General features: G+C 37.0%; 2 protein-coding genes across 3 annotated transcripts in view; both read left to right on the forward strand.

Moving 5' to 3' along the window:
* Positions 1-265: 265 nt before the first annotated feature.
* On the forward strand, positions 266-10,366 carry nipsnap1 (nipsnap homolog 1 (C. elegans)). Its single transcript, XM_067439499.1, has 10 exons — positions 266-421; positions 1,750-1,877; positions 2,394-2,439; positions 4,169-4,263; positions 6,394-6,464; positions 6,557-6,697; positions 6,807-6,838; positions 6,919-7,013; positions 7,090-7,173; positions 9,750-10,366. Exons 1-10 carry the CDS (start codon positions 342-344, stop codon positions 9,812-9,814), a joined length of 837 nt encoding a protein of 278 aa, XP_067295600.1. The 5' UTR covers positions 266-341; the 3' UTR covers positions 9,815-10,366.
* Positions 10,367-12,114: 1,748 nt separating this feature from the next.
* The window catches only part of castor1 (cytosolic arginine sensor for mTORC1 subunit 1), a 28,789-nt gene continuing 14,982 nt past the window's right edge, over positions 12,115-25,921 (forward strand). Inside the window, exons 1-3 of one of the 2 annotated variants that reach the window (XM_067439501.1) lie at positions 12,115-12,417; positions 20,311-20,381; positions 24,380-24,573. In XM_067439501.1, coding sequence (XP_067295602.1) covers positions 12,305-12,417; positions 20,311-20,381; positions 24,380-24,573 — 378 coding nt within the window. In that variant the 5' untranslated portion in view covers positions 12,115-12,304. Of the gene's footprint in view, positions 12,418-20,016; positions 20,228-20,310; positions 20,382-24,379; positions 24,574-25,921 lie in introns of those variants that run through there. The other variant, XM_067439502.1, reaches the window with a different exon arrangement.

The raw sequence follows: 25,921 nt of genomic DNA on the forward strand, positions 1-25,921 counted from the left end.
GTCTGATTTCATTATTAATAGTCACTTTTTTAAATCCCACTAAAATAAGTTATGGGCAAACCAGCCCGTCTGTTTTGTGTGTGTGTGTGTGTGTGTGTGTGTGTGTGTGTGTGTGTGTGTGTGTGTGTGTGTGTGTGTGTGTGTGTGTGTTACTGTATTTTAATTACATCAGCGACCAAATCAACAGATTAATCATCATGATTAATGAGTTTCTAAAAGAGTTTCATGGAGCCGAAGTCCAGCAGTTCACGCGCGTCAAACATTAACTCGAGAAGCGCGCGTGTCGCAACTCCTGCAACTTCATATAGACAACAACCTATCTATAAACAACAGCGAGAATAATGGCGACAGCACGCTCTCTTCATATCCTCAAGAGACAGCAGCATTTCCTTAACAAGGTGCATTCAGCATGGGTGGCCAGGTAATGTGCTTTTGTCACTGAGAGATGCATGTAACACGATTTGCTTGCTAAGTTAATCAGCAATGCAAGTAAAAGTGCAGATTTAGAGTCAATGTTCAGTATAGGTGATAAATATCCTATATTTACTTTATTATTATAGCCTACTGTCTATTTTTACCTCAGGTGTTTTATGTTAAAAATGCATGTGAAATATTTTAGTGCTGTATGACGAGGGAATTTATAAGCGTGTAAAAATTGCTACATCCTACTCTAAATTTGCACCCACAATGCAATATTGTTAGATTATTCACAGTAAGTATTTTCCTCTGACATTCTAATAATTTCTCTTTCTTTGAGCACTTAGTATTAGCTTGGATTTTTTAATAACTGTAAGAGTTTGTATAGGCTAATCATAAAACGATTTTATTATTATTATTACTATTATTATTATATTTTATATTATTATGCTTTTAACAATAGCAATTTACAGTATGCTTGGAGCAACCTGAAGTAGACACGTTTGTTTTTGTGAAATGTGGGGACATTCCATAGGCGTAATGGTTTTTATACCGTACAAAAAGTATTTTCTATCCCCTTACACTGCCCCTGCCCCTAAACCTACCCATCATAGGAAACATTTAGCATTTTTACTTTCTCAAAAATCAAAAATCAAATAAAAAACTCATCCTGTATGATTTATACGCATTTTGAAAAGTGGGGACATATGGAATGTCCTTATATTTCACCCTCTCCATGTAAAACCTGTGTTATACCCATGTCATTATACACATTTGTGTCCTGATGTTTCACACACACACACACACACACACACACACACACACACACACACACACACACACACACACACACACATTTTCCTATCTTAATGAAGATATACAGTAGACTGCCATTGCCTGTAAATAAAGCTGTAATAATAATAATAATGTCAACAATCTAATTCTACCAAAGGAAACCAGTTGCATATTTAGAGTAAAAACATGATATAATTTATTTATGACTTTGTGGTCTCTACTGAGAGCTCTCGGCCATGTAAATTATCATTAACTGTATTTTTATTGACAAAATAAGTATGTAACAATATGCATATAATACATTTTGACCCACACATGCACTGTAGGGGGAGGTTGGGTATTTAGCTATAAAAATTCATATTAACTCACTCTAATTGCGTCCATAATAATTATTATAGATGGAATTTAGCCGTCACTCTTTGAAACGTCACCTCGACTACCCCGGATTTTTTATAGTACTGTGCATTGCAGCTTTTGATGCATCATTTATATATTTATTATACACTTGCTGAAACAGTTTTGCTTGTGAATCTTTAGAGGTTTTGCAAATAAAAGTGATGAAGGCTGGTTGAGTTCCATGTTTGCACACAAAGTGGATGCCAGGAAAGATGCCCACTCCAATCTGCTCTCCAAGAAAGAAACCAGCAACCTCTACAAGATTCAATGTGAGCCAATCCATCTAAAACCTTCTAGGATGCGCTCAAATCTTCAGGCCTTGGGAGAAATTGTGCATGAAATGTAGTTGATAGGAATTGCTAAAAATATTCCCATGCATGAATGATGTGCTTTCTTGTCGTTTCGCTCCAGAAAAACAGCCTAAACTGTTTGTTTTATACTAATTGCTTTAATAAATCAGCCTCCAAAGAGTTTATTTGAAGAATTCATTTGTTTTCAAGAGGCCATCTGTATGGAGAATTGTAATGAAAATTGGCTTTAGAAAAATGAGGGTGATATTTCATAAAACAGTTGATTTGAGGGATAAAATCACAAGGGATTTCACTAAATTCAGGACTTAGATTAAGCCAGGATTAGGCTTTAGTTAAATTAGGGCATTAAGGTAGCTCTTTTAAACGTTCCTTAGAAAAAACATATTCTGGTCAGCTGTGCATCTTGAGACAAGAAACTAACTTATTAATCTTATTTGTCTTTCCTGTCTTCTTCAAATCCTGTTTTTCTTTCAGTTCACAATGTCAAGCCAGAGTGCATTGAGGCCTACAACAAACTGTCGTAAGCTTTCTTTAGATTTTGCAATTATATACAGCTGATCAAGTCTATTTTCTCTGTATGTAGCCTTGCTTTCACTGTGACACTTGCAGGTCTGCATTGTCTAGATTTGATGTACTTTGTTTCCTTGATTGTCCCATATGACCGTCATATGTTATCATTAGTATAGCATTGATGTGTCAACACAAAAATGAAAACTGCACTTCAAACCATTTCATGGGGTAGCCTATTTACCGTATTATATACTGTACACTATATTGCCAAAAGTATTGGGACACCCCTCCAAATCATTCAATTCGAGTGTTCCATGGACAGGTGTATAAAATAAAGCTTCTAGACATGCAAACACTTCTACAAACATTTGTGAAAGAATGGGTCAGGGGCGCAGTGAATTCTAGCGTGGTACCGATAGGTGGCCATCTGAGCAATAAGTCATGTAATTTCCTCACTACAACATTTTCTATGGTCGACTTTTAGTGATATTAAAACAAAGTGGAAGCAATTGGGAACAACAGCAACTCAGCCATGAAGTGGTAGGCCGCGTAAAATCACAGAGCAGGGTGCTTATAGGGGCACATTGCAAAGAAGTGGCCAACTTTATGCAGAGTCAATAGCTGTAGACCTCCAAATTTTGTGTGGCCTTCAGATAAGCTCAAGAACAGTGCATAGAGAGCTTCATGGAATGGGTTTTTATTGCCGAGCAGCTGCATCTAAGCCTTACATCACCAAGTGCAATGCAAAGCATCGGATACAGTGTTGTAAAGCACGCCGCCACTGGACTCTATGGCAGTGGAGATGTGTTCTCTATGGTGATGAATCACACTTCTCAGAATCATTCCTCAGATTAATTCCTCAGATTAATCCGAGGAATGATTCTTAGTTTACTTGGAGAACAGTACTTGCCTGAATGGATTGCGCCAAGTGTAAAGTTTGGTGGAGAGGGGATTATGGTGTGTGGTTGTTATTTTTCAGGGGTTGAGCTTGGCCCCTTAGTTCCAGTGAAAGGAACTCTTAATGCTTCAGCATACCAAGACATTTTGGACAATTTCATACTCCCAACTTTGTGGGAACAGTTTGGGGATGGCCCCTTCGTGTTCCAACATGACTGCGCACCAGTGCACAAAGCGTCCATAAAGACATGGATGAGTGAGTTTGGTGTGGAGGAACTGGAATGGCCTGCACAGAGTCCTGACCTCAACCCGATAGAACATCTTTGGGATGAATTAGAGCGGAGACTGTGAGCCAGGCCTTCTCATCCAACATCAGTGCCTGACCTCACAAATGCGCTTCTAGAAGAATGATAAAAAATTCCTTGAGCACACTCCTAAACCTTGTGGAAAACCTTCCCAGAGGAGTTGAAGCTGTTATAGCTGCAAATGGTGGGCCAACTATATATTAAACCCTACGGGTTAAGAATGGGATGTCATTAAAGGTCATGTGCATGTAAAGGCAGGCATCCCAAAACTTTTGGCAATATAGTGTACACTGTAAGAAAAAAAGGTCAATTGCTGTCAGTGGGGCGGTACCCTAAGGTACAAAACCGAAAATGTACTAATATGTAATAAGTACCATTTAGGGTTGAGTAAGGTACAAAGATGTACCTTTTCACTTTTGTACCTTAGGGTACCGCCCCAGTGACAGCACTGTACCTTTTTTTCTGAGAGTGTATGTTTATAACAAGTTTAGATTAATAACCATGTTTTTAAAAATCACTCCCACTTTTTAATTTGAGGGCTGAGGTACAGAAAGAACTCTACCGCGATGCAGATTATCCATGTGAAGTCATTGGAAGCTGGAACACCTGGTATGGCGAACAGGATCAAGCAGGTGTGATGAAAAACAAACTATTTCGCTTGTTCCATTGATGGGAAACTGTGGAATAGTCTCAGAGTACTTTCAACAGAATCTAAATTTAAATCTAAGAGAGTAAGGTAGAACATCTTATAAGTGTTTTGATGCTTCCTTTGTTTATTGCATTGCAGTATATAGTTTAAATGCCATTTCTTATGTCAGCAATGTCTTTTTTTTTTAAAGGGATAGTTCACACAAAAAAGACAATTCTGTCATAATTTAGTCACACTCAAGTTGTTTCAAACCTGTATGAGTTTCTTTCTTGTGTGGAACACAAACGAGGAAATTTTGAAGAATGTGGGTAATTAAACAGTTGATTGACTTCCATAGTATTTTTTCCCATTCTATGGAAGTCAATGGGGACCATCCTTACCAACATTCTTCAAAATATTTTCTTTTGTTTTCAGCAGAAAAAAGAAAGTCATACAGGTTTGAAACAACTTGAGGGTGAGAACATTTACAGAATCTTTTTTTGGTTTTAGTTTGGTTGTGCAGTACTGTGCTTTTGTGTGTGTGTGTGTGTGTGTGTGTGTGTGTGTGTGTGTGTGTGTGTGTGTGTGTATACCACTAAGAAGATTCAGGTGTTAGTTATTATATTTTGGAAAATGTCTCTAATGTTCACCAAATCTGCATTCATTTGAACAAAAAATTAAGAACATAATATAGTGAAATATTATTGAAATGTAATATATTTCAATTTAATATTTTAATTTAATATTTAACTATATTCCTTTTCTTAATTTTTTGTTCAAATGAATGCAGATTTGGTGAACATATGTATATATGCAAAGCTAAATCTTCAGCGTCAATATTCTAGTCACATGATCCTTCAGAAATCATTCTAATATCTGATTTCAAGAAACTTTTATTATTATCAATGTTGAAAACAGTTGTGTAGCTTAATCATTTTGTGGAAACCATGATCCATTGTTTTAGGATTCTTTGATAACTAATAAGTTGAAGCATTCATTCAACAGCATTTGAAATATAAATCTTTTGTAACATTATAAATGTCTATACTGTCACTTGATCAGTTTAATGCATTTGCATTTATGCTTTTAAACAAAGTGACTTACAAATTCAAGGTTCACATTTTGACATTTTTGTCAGTTCTTGCTTTCCCTGGGAATTGAACCCATTCTCTTGGTGTTGATAGGACCACGCTCTACTGGTTGAGATACAGGAAAGCCTGTACTTAATGCATCCTTGAAAGGATTTTTTTTCCCTAAGAAGAATCTTACTGACATATTATTTTAAAGTAAAATTTACATATGGAATTAAGTACAATGTACTAACTAATTTAAGTAAAATTAACAGAGAACGTGTCCAATTTGAACAAACAGAGAACGTGTTTGTTGAGTCATTTCTGCTTAGTTGAAGTTTACTTTGCAATACCCTGTTTTAAGTACATTTTACTCAAACAATATTATAAATATAGATATATATATATATATATATATATATATATATATATATATATATATAATATATATATATATATATATATATATATAATATATTTATATATAATAACACTGAATTTGGTACCCACCCGGAAAAAAAAGTGACTGGCTAAGTTACTAAAAAAAGTGAGGAAACCCGTTGCTGTAAAAATAAGTAAATAAATTTAATGCATAATTGGGGAAGAAAAAAAACACCTACGTGAACTTGACAATTCCACATAACTAGGCACAAATTTTGAGGCAACTGGTTTCCTCCCTTTTTAAGTTAAGTCAACTGATCACTTTTTACAGTGAGACCTCACTCGGTACACAATGCACAATACCAGTTACATTCATTGGATCATTTTTGAGTATGAATGTGTGGTTTTATAAAATGAACTCACAGCAGATGTCACAAAACAGCAAATTACTAAACCCAACAACAAAAGCAATGGTAAAACAGTAAATACAGCAGGAAATCAGTGAAAAATGCAAACTTATTCAAATGTCCCAGTACATGATGGGAACACCAGTATCCGTTTAGTAGGTTTTAAAGGCTTTCATTTCTACTGGCTTTAACTGAGGACTAATATAGTATTGACACTTGATGATTTGTGTGTGATGTTACAGTACTAGAGTGACACATGCTGTTTTGTGATTGTAGTGCATCTCTGGAGATACTCTGGTGGATATCCTGCTCTAATGGAGTGTTTGCGCAAACTCAACCTCAATACGGTATTTAACACATCTCTTATCTCTCAAGAATCAGATTTAATAATGTCACAGTCCATATTTTTGTGTCCTTTACCAAAATGTTTTCTTTGCAGATGTATCTAGCATTTCGAAAAGAAAGGAGCAAAATGTTGATCTCTCGACGCAACCAGCTTCTTCTTGAGTTTAGTTTCTGGAACGAGCCTGTGCCCAGGATTGGCCCCAACATTTATGAACTAAGATCATATCACCTTCTAGTAAAGGCCTTTTCATTGTTCCTTTTTATAATATATTGCATTATATTTCTTTTTTTTTAACTTTTTCCTTTTTGTTGTTGTTTGTTTGTCCTGAAATTTCTCAATCAAGCCCGGTACAATGATCGAATGGGGAAATCATTGGTAAGTTTGTGTGTGATTTGTGAAAAAGTTTGATATTTTCAACACATGTTGGATATTTAATCCGTTTTATCATGTTCAAGGGCTCGGGCAATCAAATATAGACAGGAAAACAATGAAGCAGTGGGAGGCTTCTTCACACAGATCGGGGATTTGTATGTTGTTCATCATTTGTGGGGTAACATTCTTGTTCTTCTTCTGATCATTACATATTAATAAGTGGCATATATTTGACTGAATTTAATGTGTTTTAGCTTATAAAGATCTGCAGTCCAGGGAAGAGACCAGAAAAGCTGCTTGGTTAAAAGAGGGCTGGGATGTCAATGTGCACTATACAAGTGAGTAAGAGCAAAGACAGGATGTTAGGAATAAAATATTAGCATACTGATTATTGCATACACTCTTAGAAAGAGAAAAAAGGTACAATGGAGATACAATTTAGTTGTTTTATTTGTATTACTGTACCTTTAAAGGTACACAATTGGTCCTTAGGGTACAATTATACCAATGTTTTCCTCTACTTAGAGCAGGGGTAGGCAAGTTCGGTCCTGCAGAGGTTGGCTCCAACCCTGACAGACATCTGTAGAAGCTCTTATTGAGAATAAACAGAGGTTAGATGTTTATGTTTTATTAAAAATGTTTGGTCAACATTATGGTGATGAGTGTTTCCTTGAGTTGTGCAGTTTGACTCTTGGCTTTTTGTGGGAGTTTACAGTTAGAGTGCTAACAAAACACATTATCTGTTCAAATCAAAATAAGCCTTGACCAAAAAGTCATGAAGAAAATGTTTGATTAAACTCATCACTGCCTAAAATATTAATTTCTTAAATTCTTAACACTTTCTTGACACAGATCAGACATTCTGAATTCTGATTTTTAAATAGATTCTAGGGAGAAAAAAGTTTCGACGCACACAGATATCAAGAATCGCATATGAATATTAATGCTGCAATGCATGCTGGGAGCCCTGAGTTTTATACTGTGGTGGCTTAGTTGGAGCTAAACTCTCCAGGACATCAGCTCTCTTGGACCGAACTTGCCTACCCCTGACCTAGAGATACAAAAATGTAAAATGTACCACCCTAGTGCATTTTTTTTTTTTTTTTTTTTTTTTTTTTTACACAGACCTTAGTCAGGGTGGTGCCACATACAATTGTTTGTTGGGGATGAAAACGAGGATGAGAAATAGAAGTACAATGTGTTCAATGGATTGCACTGTTGTTTGACAACATACCAATTGACCAATTGATCAACTGGCGAAACATCTTATGTTCTATGGTTTATATGCTGTTTTTGTTGAAAAACAATGGAAAAGTAGCGCAGTGGAATGGAAAAATGCTTTCTATGAAAATCCTTAGATCTAAAAATCATGTGACACTGAAGAATGGTAGCCTAGAAATCTAGACGCACCCTAGCGGTAGCAAATCTAATCTGCCCGCGAGTGTCGTCTAGCAACTCTCAATACCCTTCTGAGCTGTATTCACCAAACTCTTGCCGGGCCAATGACATTGTGTATAGAGTCGGTGGGCGGGGCCATAATGACGACGGCCGAGTTGCATTTCGTTTGCGTGCTTCTAGTAAACACAGAAACTGGCAAACGGCGGTCTTTCGACCGCGACTCTGGAAGACTTGGAGTTAAGCTTCTCTCTGAGAAAAGAACAAAGAACGGCACTGAAGTCATTCTTAAAAAGGGAAGATGTGTTCAGAGTTTAGCCGACCGGATACGGCGAATGTTTAATCTATCAACAAGCTCTGCTTCACCTTCATTGCTCTGGTTGGTTGTAGCGCTATCCTATCGTGTGCAGAGGGAGTTTGAAAGACAACCGTTTATCCCGCCCCTCGGATTGAGCTGTCAATGGTGAGTTTCCAGACCAAACATCTTGATGTGGGTCTGGCTTGTCAGGCTAGAAGAATGGAGTAATGATGCTGGAAATTCTGCTTTGCCATCACAGCAAAAACAACACAAAATATATTTACAGAATTAGCCCTTAAGTTACCTACCAGGTCTGGAGCAGTGCCAGCTCTCCCAGAACAACAAGTCCACCCATCTCTTAGGGTGTCCTTGTATGCCATTCTCAACACTGATCTGTAACACAGAATATTGTGCACATACAAATATACACAATCTCTCCAAGGTTGGAGCTGATTAAGCTCCAGTTCTAACTATATATTCCTCAAAACATTCTGATTACATATGCTGGCTCTCAGTGAGGGTACAGACAACGGTACAGCACAGGCAATATTCATCTTGATTCTTTAGTGTTTCAGTAAAAGGAAACATAAATTCCATATTGCCGGGCTAAGTGAGAAAACACTGTTACTGCACTCCTGTCATATTAGAGGTGTGTGATCCCTCTAAAATCCAAACACACGACACCTTGTTGCTATCAAGTGTTTAGTGACACATCACACATCTCTATGCCAGACCCTCATCACTCCTCAGAGACCAAATACACACTTTAGAAAACAAGAAACAATCAGAGGTTCTTAAGCAAAATCATGAAAGATTCATTTAAAATCATAATAATAAAGGAGGATAAATATTGATTAAGGCTTTGATTAAGATTTTAATTTGGATATATTGAAGCGGCAGTGGATTTCAGAATCTCCCTTTCAATTTTTTTTTCCAAATGATGTAAAAATGTCTTAACTTTTGGCTGTCTGACCAAAATAAGTCATAAATTAGATTTGGAAATTCAAGGTATTCCAAGCATGAAATATGCATACTGCTGCACACAGTATACTGTACTGTTCTGCAGAAGCGATTCCAAACGTAATCAAAGTGCTTTCTTTGTAAATGGTGCCATCTGGTGAATTTTAGTAGAACTGTTCACACACAGTACATCACAGCTGAGCAATGCAAAAGCTTTTGATCAGTACATTGATGTTTTGTTTATGTCTGTTCTGTTGACAGTGCCTCTTATCCAAAAGATGGAATCGAGAATTATGATCCCAATGGAACACTCCCCTCTGCAGTAAAGTCAACAGTGTTTCACTTGTGGTGATACTCAATCGGTAGACAATCTACCTTCTGGAAATGCAATTTCATGTAGAGTTTTGTTCTGACTTGACTCAAACACATCTGAACCGGATGATCAAGGTCTCCAGGTCCTCTTAAAGACGCCAGTTGTGTTCGAGTAGAGCTGGACCTAAACTTTGCAAGAAGGCAGAGCAAAATGCAAGTGCTGAAGCCATTCTGAGTCAATGACAAACTCCGATGCCTTATGAGACTGTTTGAGTGTAAAATTAACACAGTAATCAATTTTTTTAATGGGTTATATATAATTCAAAAAGTACAGTGTTGTTTTCAGTCATTGTTCTCTTTTCTGGTGCCTCATTTGGCATATCTGACCTGTTTATGAGGAAACGTTGATCTGAAATGTGTGCCTGTCTATTACATCTGCAATTAAATCATATTTGTTCAATTGAATGCAGCTATCAGAATACTTTATTATGATGTCCTTAATTGTTGTCCAGATACTGAAAACTCAATTTTAGGTGTATAATAATAAATTAACCCATTTCTGTTGACTTGTAGTCTCTTCTTACATTGTTTGAAGGAAATCCTGTTTATTTATGATGATTTTATAATACTTTTATATGATAACTCCCATAGGGGACAAGTCCCCCCAATAGTTTTTTCTTTCTTTCTTTCTTTATTTTTTTTAATCTACCTGCCAGGGGGTCTGCAGATGGAAATTAGCCTAAGGCTATAATCTGGCATATTTACATTTGTTTTAATGTTCATTAATACGCATTGTTCCCCCTTTCTTAAAATAAAAAATAAAAACTTTTTTTGGAAAAGTTTAAATTGTCCACCCCAATATATCATAATTCTTAAAGCTACACTGTGTCACTTTTTTAGTTTATTCTTAGCTAAAAACACTTAGTTCTTTCAAAAATATATGTGCTCGTTAATGTATATTTACTTCTTTCAAGTAATAAAGTATTCTCGTAAGTTTATAATATGCCATTGAAAATACATACGGGTGAGGGGTTCGAATGCCGGTCGCCATGTTGCCCCTCAATCATGAAAGCTCATTAGCCAAAGAGGGACATACCCGTAAATTCAAGCTTCAGCTCTTGCGTTTTAACACTCGATGGCACCGCGTCGAATGTGAAGAGGGGGATTGCGATGTTAAATGGGGACAAAATCGGCCACCATAGGAGTTAAAACGAAATCAGAATTGAGAGGAACAGAAACTAATATTCACTGGATGGTCATATACCTATCACACAGTGTAGTTTTAATATGATATATAAATCTCTTTTATGCACCACTTTTTGCTATGACAGACAGTTAAATTATTATTTTTAGGCTGGTCTGCCTTAGTGGTCTAACAGCGCCTGATCAATGTCAAAATGATGGCCAATCAGATCAAAGAAGGTGAGGCTTACTAGTCACTGAAGATGAGTGTTTTCCAACACCATGCTTTCAGTTTTAAAAAAATAAAAATAAAGTCTAAACATTTAATATTTGACAGCTGTTTTATGATGGATATGATTAACGACCCACAATAACATACAGTGATGCAATCCCTTTTAATCCTTTAATTATTTAATTTCTTTATATATATATATATATATATATATATATATATATATATATATATATATATATATATATATATATATATATATATATATATATATATATATATATAATTTTTTTTTTTTTTTTTTTTTTTAAAGAATAATTTGAGTACAATTTTTATATTTTAGAGATATCATATTTAAAATATAAACTGAACATAGTAACAGTTATGTCCCTCATAAGCAACTATTTTTGTTAAATTGTCCCGTCTTAGCTGCTGCTGTCCCTTTAAGAAAAAGGGGGGCGTGTGACAGAACTGCCGAGCCAGTGAAAATAAACTGGTAGAATGACAAATGGCGTGAAGCTAGAAGTCCCAAGATGGGCGGGGCTTCGCGAAGTTTCGAAGGAATAAAATAATAATTTTCCTATTTTAAAACAAACGTTTTTCTCAGTTTCTCCATGTCATTTTTACAGGTGTATATTACTGCTGGAATGTTTACTGAAGCAAAATGGAGACGGCGTTGTCACTTGATACCACTTGATACCTGTTTATTTAACGCCGGATGGTCTCAAGATGACTTGTGATGACTTCATATTGATAAAAAAAAAAAAAAGATATCATGTTTCAAGTGATCCTAAAAAATAATAGTTAAAATGTGTTTTTAATCTCAAGACAAATAAGCCCTAAACGCCCCCTGGAGGAAGTTAACCGTACATCGCATAATACACCGTTTGTTTAGATCTACTTTGCAATCATTTCTCGAGTCGAATTACATGTGTCACTCCCACCAGCCAGCCACCAGCATGCCCAGTGCACGAGGATGAGGCATTCTACGAGCGCAGGGTCTACATAACATAGGCGGATCTTGCGTTGCGTTATTTAACGCGCCCACCTGCATCGTATACGATTCCTTTTAACGGCGTCGTGGACAACGATGGACCTGCACATCTTGGACCACAAGTTAAGGGTCACTTGTATCAGCAAATCTGGTCTGGAGCATTACACCCATCCCCTGATCAAACTGATATTTTTAAGAAACAGGACGAGGTAAGAACAGTCAACGCCTGTATGAGTTTGCAAACATGTTTTTACGCGTTTGATGGTGCAATATATCTTGTCTAGACACCAATTCAAATACAAAGCGTGTGCTAGTGCGTTCGACTGCAACTTAACAACCTCACCCTGTTTTGGTTAGTTTGGAGAAATTATATATGAGTAAAGAATTTCAAACCATGCACATGAGGCCTTCGTAAGCTTACACACTGAAATAGCTAAAAGGAAGCTGTTTTCATAAAGTGTGCAATTTCTTGTGCTCCGCTATGTAAATAACAGCTGTATCTAAACCTAGTGACCTGCCTAACGTTACCTGGCAAACAACTTATTTGGGCATGGAGGTGTTGACATGCGTCCAATGAGTTACTTTTGCATGCAATCTTTGCATTAGAGTAAATTAACATTTACAAAACGTATTGCTTTCGATGCATAGGCTTATACAGTGTGCCCAAAAAGTGGTGTTTTTGCATTTTTGGTAAATGTTATGTGAAAATATTTTCTGTCTAATTTGCAGACATTAAATTGTATGTTAATGGCATCGTATCAGGCGTTGGCCACCCTTCCTTCTCTATAGATCGTTGCATGGCCATTGAAAAACACATATTGGTCGGTCATTTGTTCTACGTCAGTCCCCCCCATTGTTTTTGTACCAGAAAAAATACTTTTTTCTAGGCTCTGTGCGAATCCAGTCCTGAAAGTTCTGTCACCATCCCTGCGTCTCGGCAGACCTGAGCAAAACTGATTTAACAGCATTATTCACTCGATGCCCTACTTAAATCAGACATTTTACCACCCAGAACATTTTATTGCATATTGAGTTTATGTACTGTACCACTATTTACCAGAGGACATGAGAGACAGACACAAAGGCATGAAAGCTGGACAGATATATGCAGAAAAACAAGTAATGCAATCAGAAAGGATTCTAGGTCTTACTGTGAATAATTCATCTGTGAATGTTATTCTCTTCTCTGTAGATATCTCTTTGGCTATGTAGTAAGATTTTTATTACTAACCTAAACCCAAAATTTGATTCAAGTGTAAAATAATATAGAGTATAACTGAAGACATCAAGACAAACAAAAGTTCGACGTTTTGATGTCTCAGTGCAAATTATGTTATATTTGTGCAATACTTTGGAAATGAATTGTGTAACTATTTATTCAGTAATATATTTTAAGTATCTAATAAAATATATAATGTAAACCAACCTATGTTGGTTGGTCACTTGTTCTTAGTCAGTCCCCCTGTTGCTTTTGTGCCAGATACGTACTTCCTGATTACTTGTACGTGACCCTGGACCACAAAGTCGCACGGTTCCATGAACATATCAAAAAAATGTAAGTTGCTAAGTACTCCAAGGTAACTTTCTCAATATTTAGATCTGCAAAATCTAGCAGATTTTCAAATAATTGTATATATGCATTTTTATTTTATTAATGCATATATTCTATGCATTTTCTCATTTGTTCAGCCTTGTTGAACTTTCAAGAACCTTGAATGCTACAGATAATGTTCCAGAGTTGAGCATATCACTTCTTTGCTTAGGCCAAATCTAAGGCCAATATTTTTTTCCAACTTAAAATAAAAAAATTAAAGGGATAGTTCACCCAAAAATCCTGTCACTGTTTACTCACCACCATCCCCCAAAATTCCCAAATAAACTTTGGACTAATATAAGGTGGCAATATAGAGCATGCAACCTCTTCTGAAAACATGCCATAGTTTTAAGTGAAATAAAATGCATGTTGTTTTTACTGAATCTTGTTTTCCACTGTATCTCTCTAATATATGTGCATATTCAAACTTGCCATGCCAGTTTTGATGTTATTAGCTATGTTTCCATCCAAAGTTGCAAATTTAACGTATGCAAAAAATTGGAATTTTGCATAAAACGTTTGGGAATAAAGCACATTTTCCATCCCATATGTTCAAGAGAACAAAACCATAACTTCCTGGGATATTAGCGTGAAATACCTATAATAAAAATGGAATTTGCTGCAATTGAGGAAGCTGCGATCATAAATGACTTGCATCTCTGACTGTGTGCAGACCAAATGCAATAAAAGCTGTCATGTTATCTTGCGTTCAGATGGCTGATGTTTGGAAACGCAATCATGTGAGACGCTTCTGGAAGGTCATTATACCAATTATCATTGGAACGATGGCCATTATACCATTATACCAGACTTTGGCTTGTGTATTTCAGAATGGCTAAACCAACAGATGCTGTGTAATAAAACTGATCCACTGGTTAGTCCACCGTTGAGGCAGTTTGAGTAATGTATCCTCTTTAATTGAGTGCAATTGATGTTATTTTTCTGTGCGTTTTTAGAATTTATGCACATCTTGGCTTTTCCATCCATCTAAAAATAGATTTTGGATGTGTATTGTGACCAGATGTGTTAAAAGGGTAGGTGGTGATGACAAGTTTCATTTTTGGGTGAACTGTGCTTTCAAAGGTCAGAAGGAATCCACACACAAACACAAGCTCTCATCTGTTAATGTCATTTTCTCCACATGTGCAGCTTTGAGCACAGTGAGTGAAATCTGCGTTCAAATCTGCTCAAACAAATTAATCATGATCCATCAGTAACAGGAACGAATAAAACCACATGCAGGCCTAAATAAAACAACCATATGAACATGTTAAGATGAAATATTGGCGATATAAACTTTAAGGACTACAGCCATGGTCATAGGTATTGGAAGTGACACAGATTTTGTGTTTTGCAAAGTTTTCTGCTTCAGTTGTTGTGGTGTTGATTCACATTGTTTTTAGATTATTGTGCCGGGTGATCAGATGCAACAAGCTTAATTTTCCACACAAAAAAAAGGATTCCGACACAAAATAACCAGCTAACATCATTTCACTAATCATTTCATCAGCACAAGTGTGAACAATTATAAGTCAATTAAAATCACATCATTCTCATTGGATTATAAGAGACTGAATGCTAAAAGGAGGGAGTGTTCTTGCAATGGTTCCCTCCAATCAAAGACATGCAGACATCATCGCTTGGCATCAAAATGGACTCGCAAATAATATTGCTCCTGAAAAAACACTAGATCATCAAGAACGTCAAGGAAAGAGGTTCACCTGCAGTGAAGTAGGCTTTAGGATGTCCCAAAGTGTCCTGTAAGCACAAGGACCGTCTCCTCCAGAAGAGTCAGCTACAGGATTGTGTCTGCACCAGTGCAGAGCAGCTCAAAAGTCATGTCGTGCCAACAGTGAAGCATCCTGAGACCACGTATGGGGTTGTTTTTCATCCTAGAGACTGGCCGCTCTCACAATTCTGCCCCAAAACACTGCCATGCATGAATAAAGAATGGTATCAAAACGTCCGGCAGAGCAACTTCTCCAAACAATCCAGGAGCAATTTGGTGAAGATCCATGCATTATTCCAGCATGATAAAGCACCATGTCACAAGGCAGAAGGGATCATTAAGGACTCGGAGATCATTACATTGAAATGTTGGATCCGTGGCCAGGCAACTCCCTGGATCTTAATCCCATAGTGAGCTTTTGGTCAATCCTCAAAAGGCAATTGGAAGAAGTCAATGAATTGTGATTAACTCTCTGAGCCTTAATAAGGCAAGAATGGATAGCCATCAGTCAGGATTTGGCCAAAAGCTGATATCCAGTATGCCAGAGCAAATTGCAGAGGTTATGAAGAAGGGTCAACACCAGTGTTGGGGGTAACTCATTACAAGTTGTAACATGAGTTACGTAATCAGATTACTTTTTCAATTAACTAGTAAAGTAATGCATTCGTTTTAAAATTGACAACAAAATATGAGTTACTTTTTTAAATAAGTAACGCAAGTTACTTTGTTTTCCTGTTGATTGACTGACAGCTCTCTTGTCCCAATGCTGAGATAAATCGTAAGTGTGGAGTCATGTGTAAACATGATGGTTATTGTAGTTCTAGGCTCAATGGCCCTCATTTTTCAATCTTGCGTAGAAACGGGCGTATATGTTGGCGTAAGATTATGCTTACAATCCTCTCACCGCCTGATTTATGAAGTTTAAAGAGTGGGATTAAAGGCACCCAAAAAACAAACAAATATGGACCCAAATTACGAGTACTGTTAATAGTGTGGAGGGTGAGAAGCGCACTCCAGCAGTTTAAAGCTGTTTGGCTGAGAAATTACCTCACAGTGCATTATTTTACAGCACATTATTTTAAATGCAACAATTAGCATTTAATTTCGTATCACGGCACATGTATTGGGGTGTACAATGATGTGATGTGAGTAGCCTACCATTCATTCACATTAATAATTGCATGACAATTTGTAAGATTCTTTTTATTATGTTATAAATTTATTATGTTATGATTTTAATTATTAATGACGCTTATTGTTATTTAGAAGAAGAATGTCGTTATTATTTATTTTATTAATATTTAAAAGAAGAAGAATGTAATTTGTATTATTTTGTCAGTCTGAATTATTCAGTCCCAGTCCGTGCGCAGCTGCCGTACAGACTCGCAACTGGAGGAATACATGCCTCTGCTTTGGTAGTCTATAGTCACACAAATTAAACATTGAAGTCTACGTTGCACAAAAATAAACACTGAAGTTTTTTTTTACAGTGGGTCAAAATAAAGCATATCTTTGTCAGTGCGTTTTGTGGTGTTAGGAACTCAAACGTGCGTACACCACCTCCTGAGCTGGCGTAGGATTTGAGCGTGCCGTACGCCAATGTCCATGTTGATAAATCTCAAAGTCACCATGGGTTTGGGTGTACGCAAGGTGTACCCTGGAAATTTGGTGTACGCACCTTTGATAAATGAGGGCCAATGTGAGGGGGCATTTACTAAAGTATACCTTAAAAATAATAAAATCTCTGAAATGCAAAATCAGAATACTATGCAAACCTCCTACAAACTAATAATTAAATATGTTAAATAAATCAAATATTTGTATGCATTCAATCGGACTTTATTGACCGCTGTACTTGCTGCTGACCTTTAATGAGTCAGATTTTTTATTTTTTTATTGGTGAAGTAAGTGTTACCTGAGGCTTATCTACTTATGCTGTGAAAGGGTCTTTACATTTGCTCAAAAATATAACTTTTTTTTGTTATATAAAAAAAAAGCCCAGCCCAGGTGAAAAAAAGTAATGCAAAAGTAATGTAACGCATTACTTTCCTTAAAAAGTAACTAAGTAATGTAATGTTACTTTTTAAGGGAGTAATGCAATATTGTAATGCATTACTTTTCCAAGTAACTTTCCCCAACACTGGTCAACACTAAATATATACTCTTTGCATATATTGAATGTTTTTTTTTTTCAATAAAAGCCTTTAAAATGCTACTGTTTTCCAGTATACCACAATGGGAATAAATAATCTACAAATACTAAAGCAGCAAAGTTTGCAAAACACTTTGCTATACTTTTGGCCACAACTGATTAATTGAAATGAATTGTTAACATCAACCAATGATTGTAACTTTATAATATTTTTTTCTTCGATATTAACTGTTACCTTAAAATAAACTTTTACCTTATGATAGTCATTTTAATATGTGTATATACAGTAAAATTACACAATTTTGCCATAAATGTGCAACCCTTCAAACATGTACAGCGAACCTGGAATTTTGTTGAATTAATTTTAAATCAATTTTTGTCAGGATTTTTTTTTTTTTTTTTTTATGTGCAGCTCTATTGCAATAAATATGCAGCTCTAAAAAATGCTGGGTTGTTTCAACAACCAAACGTTCAAATATGGACAAACTCAACTGTTGGTTTTAAAATTAAACCCAACAGTTGGGTTTGTACACATAATTCACATAATTATTAGTGATGATACCCATTATTACTTTTCTCATGAACGTGCCTAGAAGAACTATGGTAAAATAAAGATTTATCTGTAAATAATGATTTTAATCTATTTTCTGACTTTTGAAGACTTGTATAGTGCGCACACTAATATAGACAACATAGTTCTTTCTCTTTTCTCACCATTCTGGAGGATGTTGGTTTAACACCACTCCTATATTTCTCTTTTTTCCAGAAGGCTATGGAGCACTTACAGGAAGTTGAACCCTGGGAGCTCTAGATGTTGTTAGGAAGTGTGAGACTAGCTGACACAATGCTGCTGTGCTGAGTTAGCCCTGAGGGTGGGGATGTATTATTTCCCTTCTGTTTGGCCCCTGGATTGATGTGCCTAGTCATTGGGGTCCGGATTGTATTCCGCTGAGTTGCAGACAGCACAGGATTCAGCTGCACTGGGACTGTGGGTCGGTGTCTGTACAGTAGAACAGGTCTGGTGCTCGCTCTGATTGTGTTTCAGTCTTCCTTAAAGCTGCTGTCCGCAGCTTTTTTTTGTGTGTGTTCAAGATTTTTCAAAAATTATATGAGACTGTACAACATCAATCCGTTTTCCAAACCATGCTTTTGTCTTTCCCTGAATCATTATGGTACACGTATAATACGTGTTTATATTGGGACTATTTCAGAGCCTTCTGGTTGAAACCACTGCGGAGGAGCACAGTCCCTGTGTGGATCGCCATAGACACAAACAGATAGAAGTAGCTCCGGCTGTAATGTTCTTCCGCAAGACACGTGCAGAACTGTTTATTAACTACCAGAGCGCAAAATGTTACGGACTACATTCAACTGTAGTAGTTTATGTGGAAGTCAAAGTGTTGTTCACCATACTTCAAGAATTAGTTTAGTGGTTTCTCCATAAAAAAAAAAAAAAGAATTATGTTTCCATGCATTTCCAGTCATCATTCATGCCATTCCGTAGGGGGTAAACATTAAAAAAAAAAAAAAAAAAAAAAATATATATATATATATATATATATATATATATATATATATATATATATATATATATATTTTCGTATACTATTCAACAGAGACCCAATATAATACATTTTGATCAACATGACATAAGCAACTGATAATGTAGGGAACAACAGAGAATTGTACATAATCATTGGCATGGATGTACCACAGCATTTGCAACTTGTTCAAAGAAATGAGAAACTGCTTTTTTGATGTGCACAAGTGACACAATGATGTGAGAATTGAACAGGTAGTTTTGAGAATTTCAATTCTGATCTGAGAAATGTACCAAAAGCGGCTGAGAAAAGCTGTAGAATAGAAGTTATTTTTATTTGTAACATTTCACAATATTCCTATTTTCATTTTTTTTGTCAAACAAATGATTGGTGAGCATTTGACTTGTTAAAAAAAGAAAATCTTACAGACCCCAAAATTCTGAAAGGTAGTGTATATTTTATTTTTAACTTAATAAGTTAACATTATTAGAGGACACAACTGCTGTACATAATTAACTGATATTACTGCATTTTCATCTTTGGTTTTAGTTCAAATTCATGAACCAGTCTAAAATTATTTTGCACCAATCAACAGCTCAACAGTTCTTTTCCCATGATTCCCAGCTGCTTCTCAGCTCTGTGGCTCTTAGACAATAGATCCGACCGAATGAAGTGGAGCTTGTTGTTCTGGGTTCCTGGACCGGCCCCTAAAGTATTTGGGTCAAACCCCATAATGAAGAAAGCAGTTCACACAAAATACTCTCAATCTTGCGCTCTCCTCTTAACATTCACATTGAGCAACTCAAATGTATCAAGCACCAAACCAGTTCAGCCTCAACTGAAATGCAGAACTATATTAATGGATTTTAGATGTTGGCTCCAACTTTCACTTTTTCTGCAAAGGGGTCTGATGTGGTTTCTCTCTCCATCCCACGCCTCCCTGCTGGAAAACTCTTTACAACAATCTGCCATTGTTTTTGTTCATTTATGCAATGTCTAGTCTGTATGTTTATTTTGTTTGTTTCTTTTTTTCTTTGTCTTTATTTGTTTTCACTCTCTCCTGTACTTAATCTCTTTTTGTCACAGATGCAAGTTTTTCAGCCTCACAGAAACTCCGGAAAATTACACCGTTGTCCTCGATGAGGAGGGATTTAAAGGTAAAACGCACGCACACGCACAAACACAAACTGCTCTCTCAAGGCTCTTGTGTTCAGTTGATGAGGTCACACATTGCCATGTAATTTACAGAGAAGTATATCATTTCTTTGTAATTCTCAATATATGGGAAATCATAATCTGACATTTCACACTGTACATTTCTAAACCATATATGCGGTGTGAACAGTCATGATTGGATAAATACAGTGCTTAAAATATTCAGCAAAAATATTCAGAAGGATCTAAATAATTGATTTTTTTTTTGTGACTAAAAAGTCTGTAAGGCTTTTTTTAAAGTGAAGAATATGCAAATAGTTCGACAGAATAATGCTTTCCATGAGTGTACATGAAACATAAAAAGGTGAATTATTTATAATAATGCTATTTGTATTTGAAGTAATGAAACATTAAAGGTGTCATGAACTGGCTTTTATATTTTTTTATACTGTGTGTTTTTTTACATTAAAAATCATAACTAATAAGTAATAGGCTATTTTCTACACTGGTTTTGAGGCTCTCTCCAAAACGCTGGGTTTTGATGGGTGTGTCACTGGAGACTTGGAAGTAAACGCCCACAGCTAGGATTGGATAAGATTTGCATATTTAATGAGCTTTAGCTTCCCTGTCAATTCACATGAGGGAGAGGAGAGATTGAGGGAGAAGCAGCAACCAGAATGATTCTCTCGACCACAGGGCTCGTAAACGTCTTTATCAAACAAACACAGTGATTTATTTCTCATCGACCCACAATTGATTGGAATATAATTTCTGTATTACATGCCCCGCTGATTGGTCAATATAAGAGCAAACCGGATCAAGAAAATAATATTATTTCTGCCGACGGCTTACGTTTTGGTAGCCTGTCTGAAAAACGCATAGCCTCGGGACTACTATTACTTATAAAAAAGACATTTTACTTACATAAGTTTATTGTACCATTCCTGTCGGATCTTAGCCTGACAAGCCAGAGACTCAGCATTGACAGGGCTCAATCCGAGGGGCGGGATAAACGGTTGTCGTTCAAACTCCCTCTGCACGCGATAGGATAGCGCTACACCAACCAGAGCAACGAAGGTGAAGCAGAGCTCGCTGACAGATTAAACTTTCGCTGTATCCGGTCGGCAAAACACCGAACACATCTTCCCTTCTTAAGAATGACTTCAGTGCCGTTCATATTATTTTTAGAGAAAAGCTTAACTCCAAGTCTTCCAGAGTCGCGGTCAAAGCCGATTCGAAAGACCGCCGTTCCCCAGTTTCTGTGTTGACTAGAAGCACGCAAGCGCAACTCGGCCGTCATTATGTTAAGCCCCGCCCACCGACTCTATACACGATGTGATTCGCCCGTCCAGAGTTTGGCGTTTACAGCTCAGAAGTGTATTGAGAGTTGCTAGACGACACTCGTGGCAGGTTAGATTTGCTGCCGCTAGGGTACGTCTAGATATCTAGGCTAGTCGGATATAATATAGAAGGCACAATATTGTGTCTGCAAGTCCAGCACTTGAGACTCGTTTACAAAAGATTCCGCGGTAAAATGAAGCAAACACACAAACGGTCTTCCCCACGTGAGTTTGGGAAAAAAAATGAAGCATCACACATTCCTAATATTATGATATAAAGGAAGCTTATGCAGCGACTGTGTTCTTCCACAATATCTTGCTGTCTTCTTCCACATGTTTATTGCTGCTGGCTAGCGTGATCCAATGAGTCGGTGATCGGGGCTACTGAATTACACGTGCTTAATATTCTGTAGAGGCGGTGTTTCGTTGTGTGATAACGTATAGATTAAGCACACAATCATTTTCTGAGCCTGGTGTCTATAAAAGATTTTCTTTGACTAACAAGAAAGTTTACAGCTCTGAAACTTACAGGATATTCTTATATTACCATGACCTTTTATATATCAAAAGCTCAAGTGAAAGTTGATTTCTCAGTTCATCACCCCTTTAAAATTTTCTTGACTTTTAAATAAGATTAAAATCTTCTCTATTTCCACCAACTAAGCAGTCATTTAAAAATCTATACATACACACCAATCAGGCATAATATTATGACTACCTCCCTCATATTGTGTTGGCCCCTCTTTTGCTGCCAAAACGGCCCTGACCCGCCAAGGCATAGACTCTACTAGACCCCTGGAGGTGTGATGTGGCACCAAGATGTTAGCAGAAGATCCTTTAAGTCCTCTAAGTTGCGAGATGGGGCCTCCATGGATCGGACTTGTTTGTTCAGCACATCCCACAGATGCTCCATTGGATTGAGATCTGGGGAATTTGGAGGCCAATTCAACAACTCAAACTGGTTGTTGTGCTCCTCAAACCATTCCTGAATCATTTTTGCTTTGTGGCAGAATACTGTGTGTTCTGACATCTTTCTATCAGAACCAGCATTAACTTCTTGAGCGATTTGAACTACGGCCAGCCTTCGTTCCCCACGTGCATTAATGAGCCTTGGCCGCCCATGACCCTGTCGCCGGTTCACCACTGTTCCTTCCTTTGAGCACTTTTGAGAGATACTGACCACTGCAGACCGGGAACACCCCACAAGAGCTGTAGTTTTGGAGATGCTCTGACCCAGTCGTCTAGTCATCACAATTAGAACCTTGTGAAACTCGCTCAAATCCTTATTCTTGCCAATTTTTTCCTATTTCTAACACTTCAACTTGGAGGACATTTTTTTTCACTTGCTGCCTAATGTATCCCACCCACTAACGGGTGCCGTGATGAAGAGATAATTGTTTATTTATTTATTTTCATTTTATTTTTGTTGACTTGCAGGGCAAATGCAAATCTGAACTACTGGCCCAATCTATCCTTTTATTGATCCTCAAGCTCTCAAATGAGCTCTATTGACTCTGGAGCATTGATCAGCGGACAGGTGGAACAGTACATTTCTTGGCTGTTATTGTTGAGCCCCTCTGTAACCCTGTCCTTTGCCTCTGATCCAAACAGCTGTTTCCTCCGTGCTGACAAACCCCCACGACTCTAGAGCAAAAACTTTTACAGGAAGGCAAAACCGAGTATGTAGGAACAAAGTTTGTTCGCAGGTGCTTGCTATGAGAACAAGGTGTTTTCTGACACTTTAAATAGTGTGCATGTCCAAAACATATAATTCTCTGCAAGATGTTAATGGGTTATATAATTGACCCTGTTCATTTCTGATCTCTTGCACAGCCAAAGTGACACGCCCGCCCATGAAGACATTTGCAACTTCCTGATGTAATTCTGTGAATAATTGGTTGGTGTTAACAGAATCAGCATTTGATTTGAGAGAACTTCCTGTTGTGCTCTGTGGTTAAACTGATGCTAATTTCATTAGACTAGTTTCATTATATAAGGTAATGCAACTATATATTTGTACGTTATCTGAAGAAAATGTGTGTGTGGTTTGCCATGATGCTAGAGTATGCTAGGGTTTTGCATGTTGGTTAAGGTCCAAAAAGATCCCAAGGTGCACTACTGTTTAAAAGTTTGGGGTCAGTAAGATCTTTTTATTTTATTATAGTCTTTTGTTCACCAAGACTGCATTTGTTTGATCAAAAAATATTGTAAAACATTTCTATTTGAATTTACTTTAAAATATAATTTACCTTCACAGGAATAAAACATGATCCTTCAGAAATAATTTGAATGTGCAAATTTGCTGCTCCAGAAATGCTTCTTATTAAGTTAAAATGTGGAAAATGTTATTTGATGTATATAAAGTTTAAAAAACATTTATTTTAAATAATAATTTGATTAATTTTAAATGTCTTGCTAGTTCGTTTGATCAATTTAAAGGATCCCTCCTTGCTGAATAAACGTATTAAATTTGTCACTGAGGTATCATTCGTTGCAGAATGAGCTTCTCAATAAAGTTCTCAACTAAAAATATGGTGTTTCTCTATAAATATGTTGTAAAATGTGTTTGGGTTGTAAAGGAAATGAACATAACCCTGTCATTTTAAACGGGTATATTTGATTGATATGGTCTTGTGTATGTCCTCTTCTTCTTCCTCCAGAGCTACAGCCGTCCGAGCACTTACAGGTGGAGGGCTCAACTTGGCTCCCGCTCAATGTCGTCTCCAATGGCAACGCCTCCAGTAGCTCACAGGCCGTGGGCGTCACCAAAATCGCCAAGTCTGTTATCGCTCCATTGGCCGAGCAGCACGTGTCTGTTTTCATGCTGTCTACGTATCAGACGGACTTTATTCTGGTAAGCGAGTGTGTTGTGTCTTTGAGAGCATTGGCTGTTTGCATCCACCTATTTTTATGCAAATTCCAATTTTGTGTAAGTCACAGTCGGTATTTTGGTTGGAAACATAGCTAATGACACACACTTCTCTTATTTAAGCCTGTCAACAACTTTCCTAGAAATAATTGGATGGGTTTAAACTTTGCCAAATGCTGGAAGGATTGTGTCAGTGACTATCCATAATATTTGATGCTGTTTTTATTAAGATGCATTTAGTGGTGAATACTACGCTATGCTAAATAATACAGGTGAAAATGTTTTCTAGAGGTAGTAGAAAATGAAAATGAAGTGGTGTAATTACACAACACTTTTTTTGACCGTAGTGTAAACGCTCATGTGGTCGTACAGACACAAAAACACATCCTATTCTCCGTCTACTGACCATAAACTTTATGGGAAGCGCTCCTGCCAGACAGGGATTAAACTTTGTCGACTGGAGACCCAATTTTCATTTAAAGATGAAACATTTACCAAACACAATTTTCTCTCACCATTGCTGATTTCTAACACACTCACAGTGCTTAGCGTTGTCTTGCAGCTGTCAGAGCAGAAACAAAAGCTGTTTTTCAGTCATCTCCGGTCACGATCATATGTAAATTGCGTGAGCTCTTTTCATCCAATAAGGTGCACTATGTAGTATTTTTGCAGTAAAATATCCAAAAACCACTAGGCCGGTGTTATATATTTTGTTCAGTTGAGTACCTACAATATCCCAGATGTTTCCAACTATTTGTAAATTGTGAGAAAATTGCTATTTTAACTAAGGACAGGGACGTTTCAGCATTGCATTTGAGGGAGTCGCCTGTCAATTGCGTCATATCTCCGCTACCCTCGGTTTCGGCTTTTATTTGGCTGGAGCGCTTTACTCTTAGCAGTGTGAACAAGTGAACGCACGGAGTAAAGTCATAACATCGTTTTAAACACACTTAAATGTATCTAATATGATAAATAGAGCTACATAACCTAAAAATCATAACCGGAAGAGCGGATCTGTGTAGGCGCCCGGCGAAAGAGTCCCGTCCCGTCATAATAAAAGTCCCGGTATTCGCGAGGTGGGTATTTGTTTAACAATCGCTCCAGCAGCTGTGCTCAGGTCCATAACACTCGGTCCTGCTCTGCTTTAGACTACAGTAACGTTAATAACCGCATGCATGAACGTGATTTCTGCCCGAGTCCTATTTTCCACCGGCTGTGATGAGAAGACCACATCTCCCAAGATGCTGCGCTCACACTTTGTGTCATCAAACTACGCATTTGTTTTGCATAGGCGCCCTCCAGTGGACGAAAGCTGCATAGTGCACCTTTAGGT

The sequence above is a fragment of the Pseudorasbora parva genome, chromosome 3, assembly GCF_024679245.1.
Source record: "Pseudorasbora parva isolate DD20220531a chromosome 3, ASM2467924v1, whole genome shotgun sequence".
NCBI classification, from domain to species: domain Eukaryota; kingdom Metazoa; phylum Chordata; class Actinopteri; order Cypriniformes; family Gobionidae; genus Pseudorasbora; species Pseudorasbora parva.

Bases quoted from the DNA above. Each gene is read 5' to 3' on its own strand.
- nipsnap1 (XM_067439499.1), top strand. From the start codon at position 342: ATGGCGACAGCACGCTCTCTTCATATCCTCAAGAGACAGCAGCATTTC. The intron at 2,440-4,168 runs GTAAGCTTTCTT...TTTTAATTTGAG, and splicing joins GAGGCCTACAACAAACTGTC to GGCTGAGGTACAGAAAGAAC. The intron at 6,465-6,556 runs GTATTTAACACA...TTTTCTTTGCAG, and splicing joins GCAAACTCAACCTCAATACG to ATGTATCTAGCATTTCGAAA.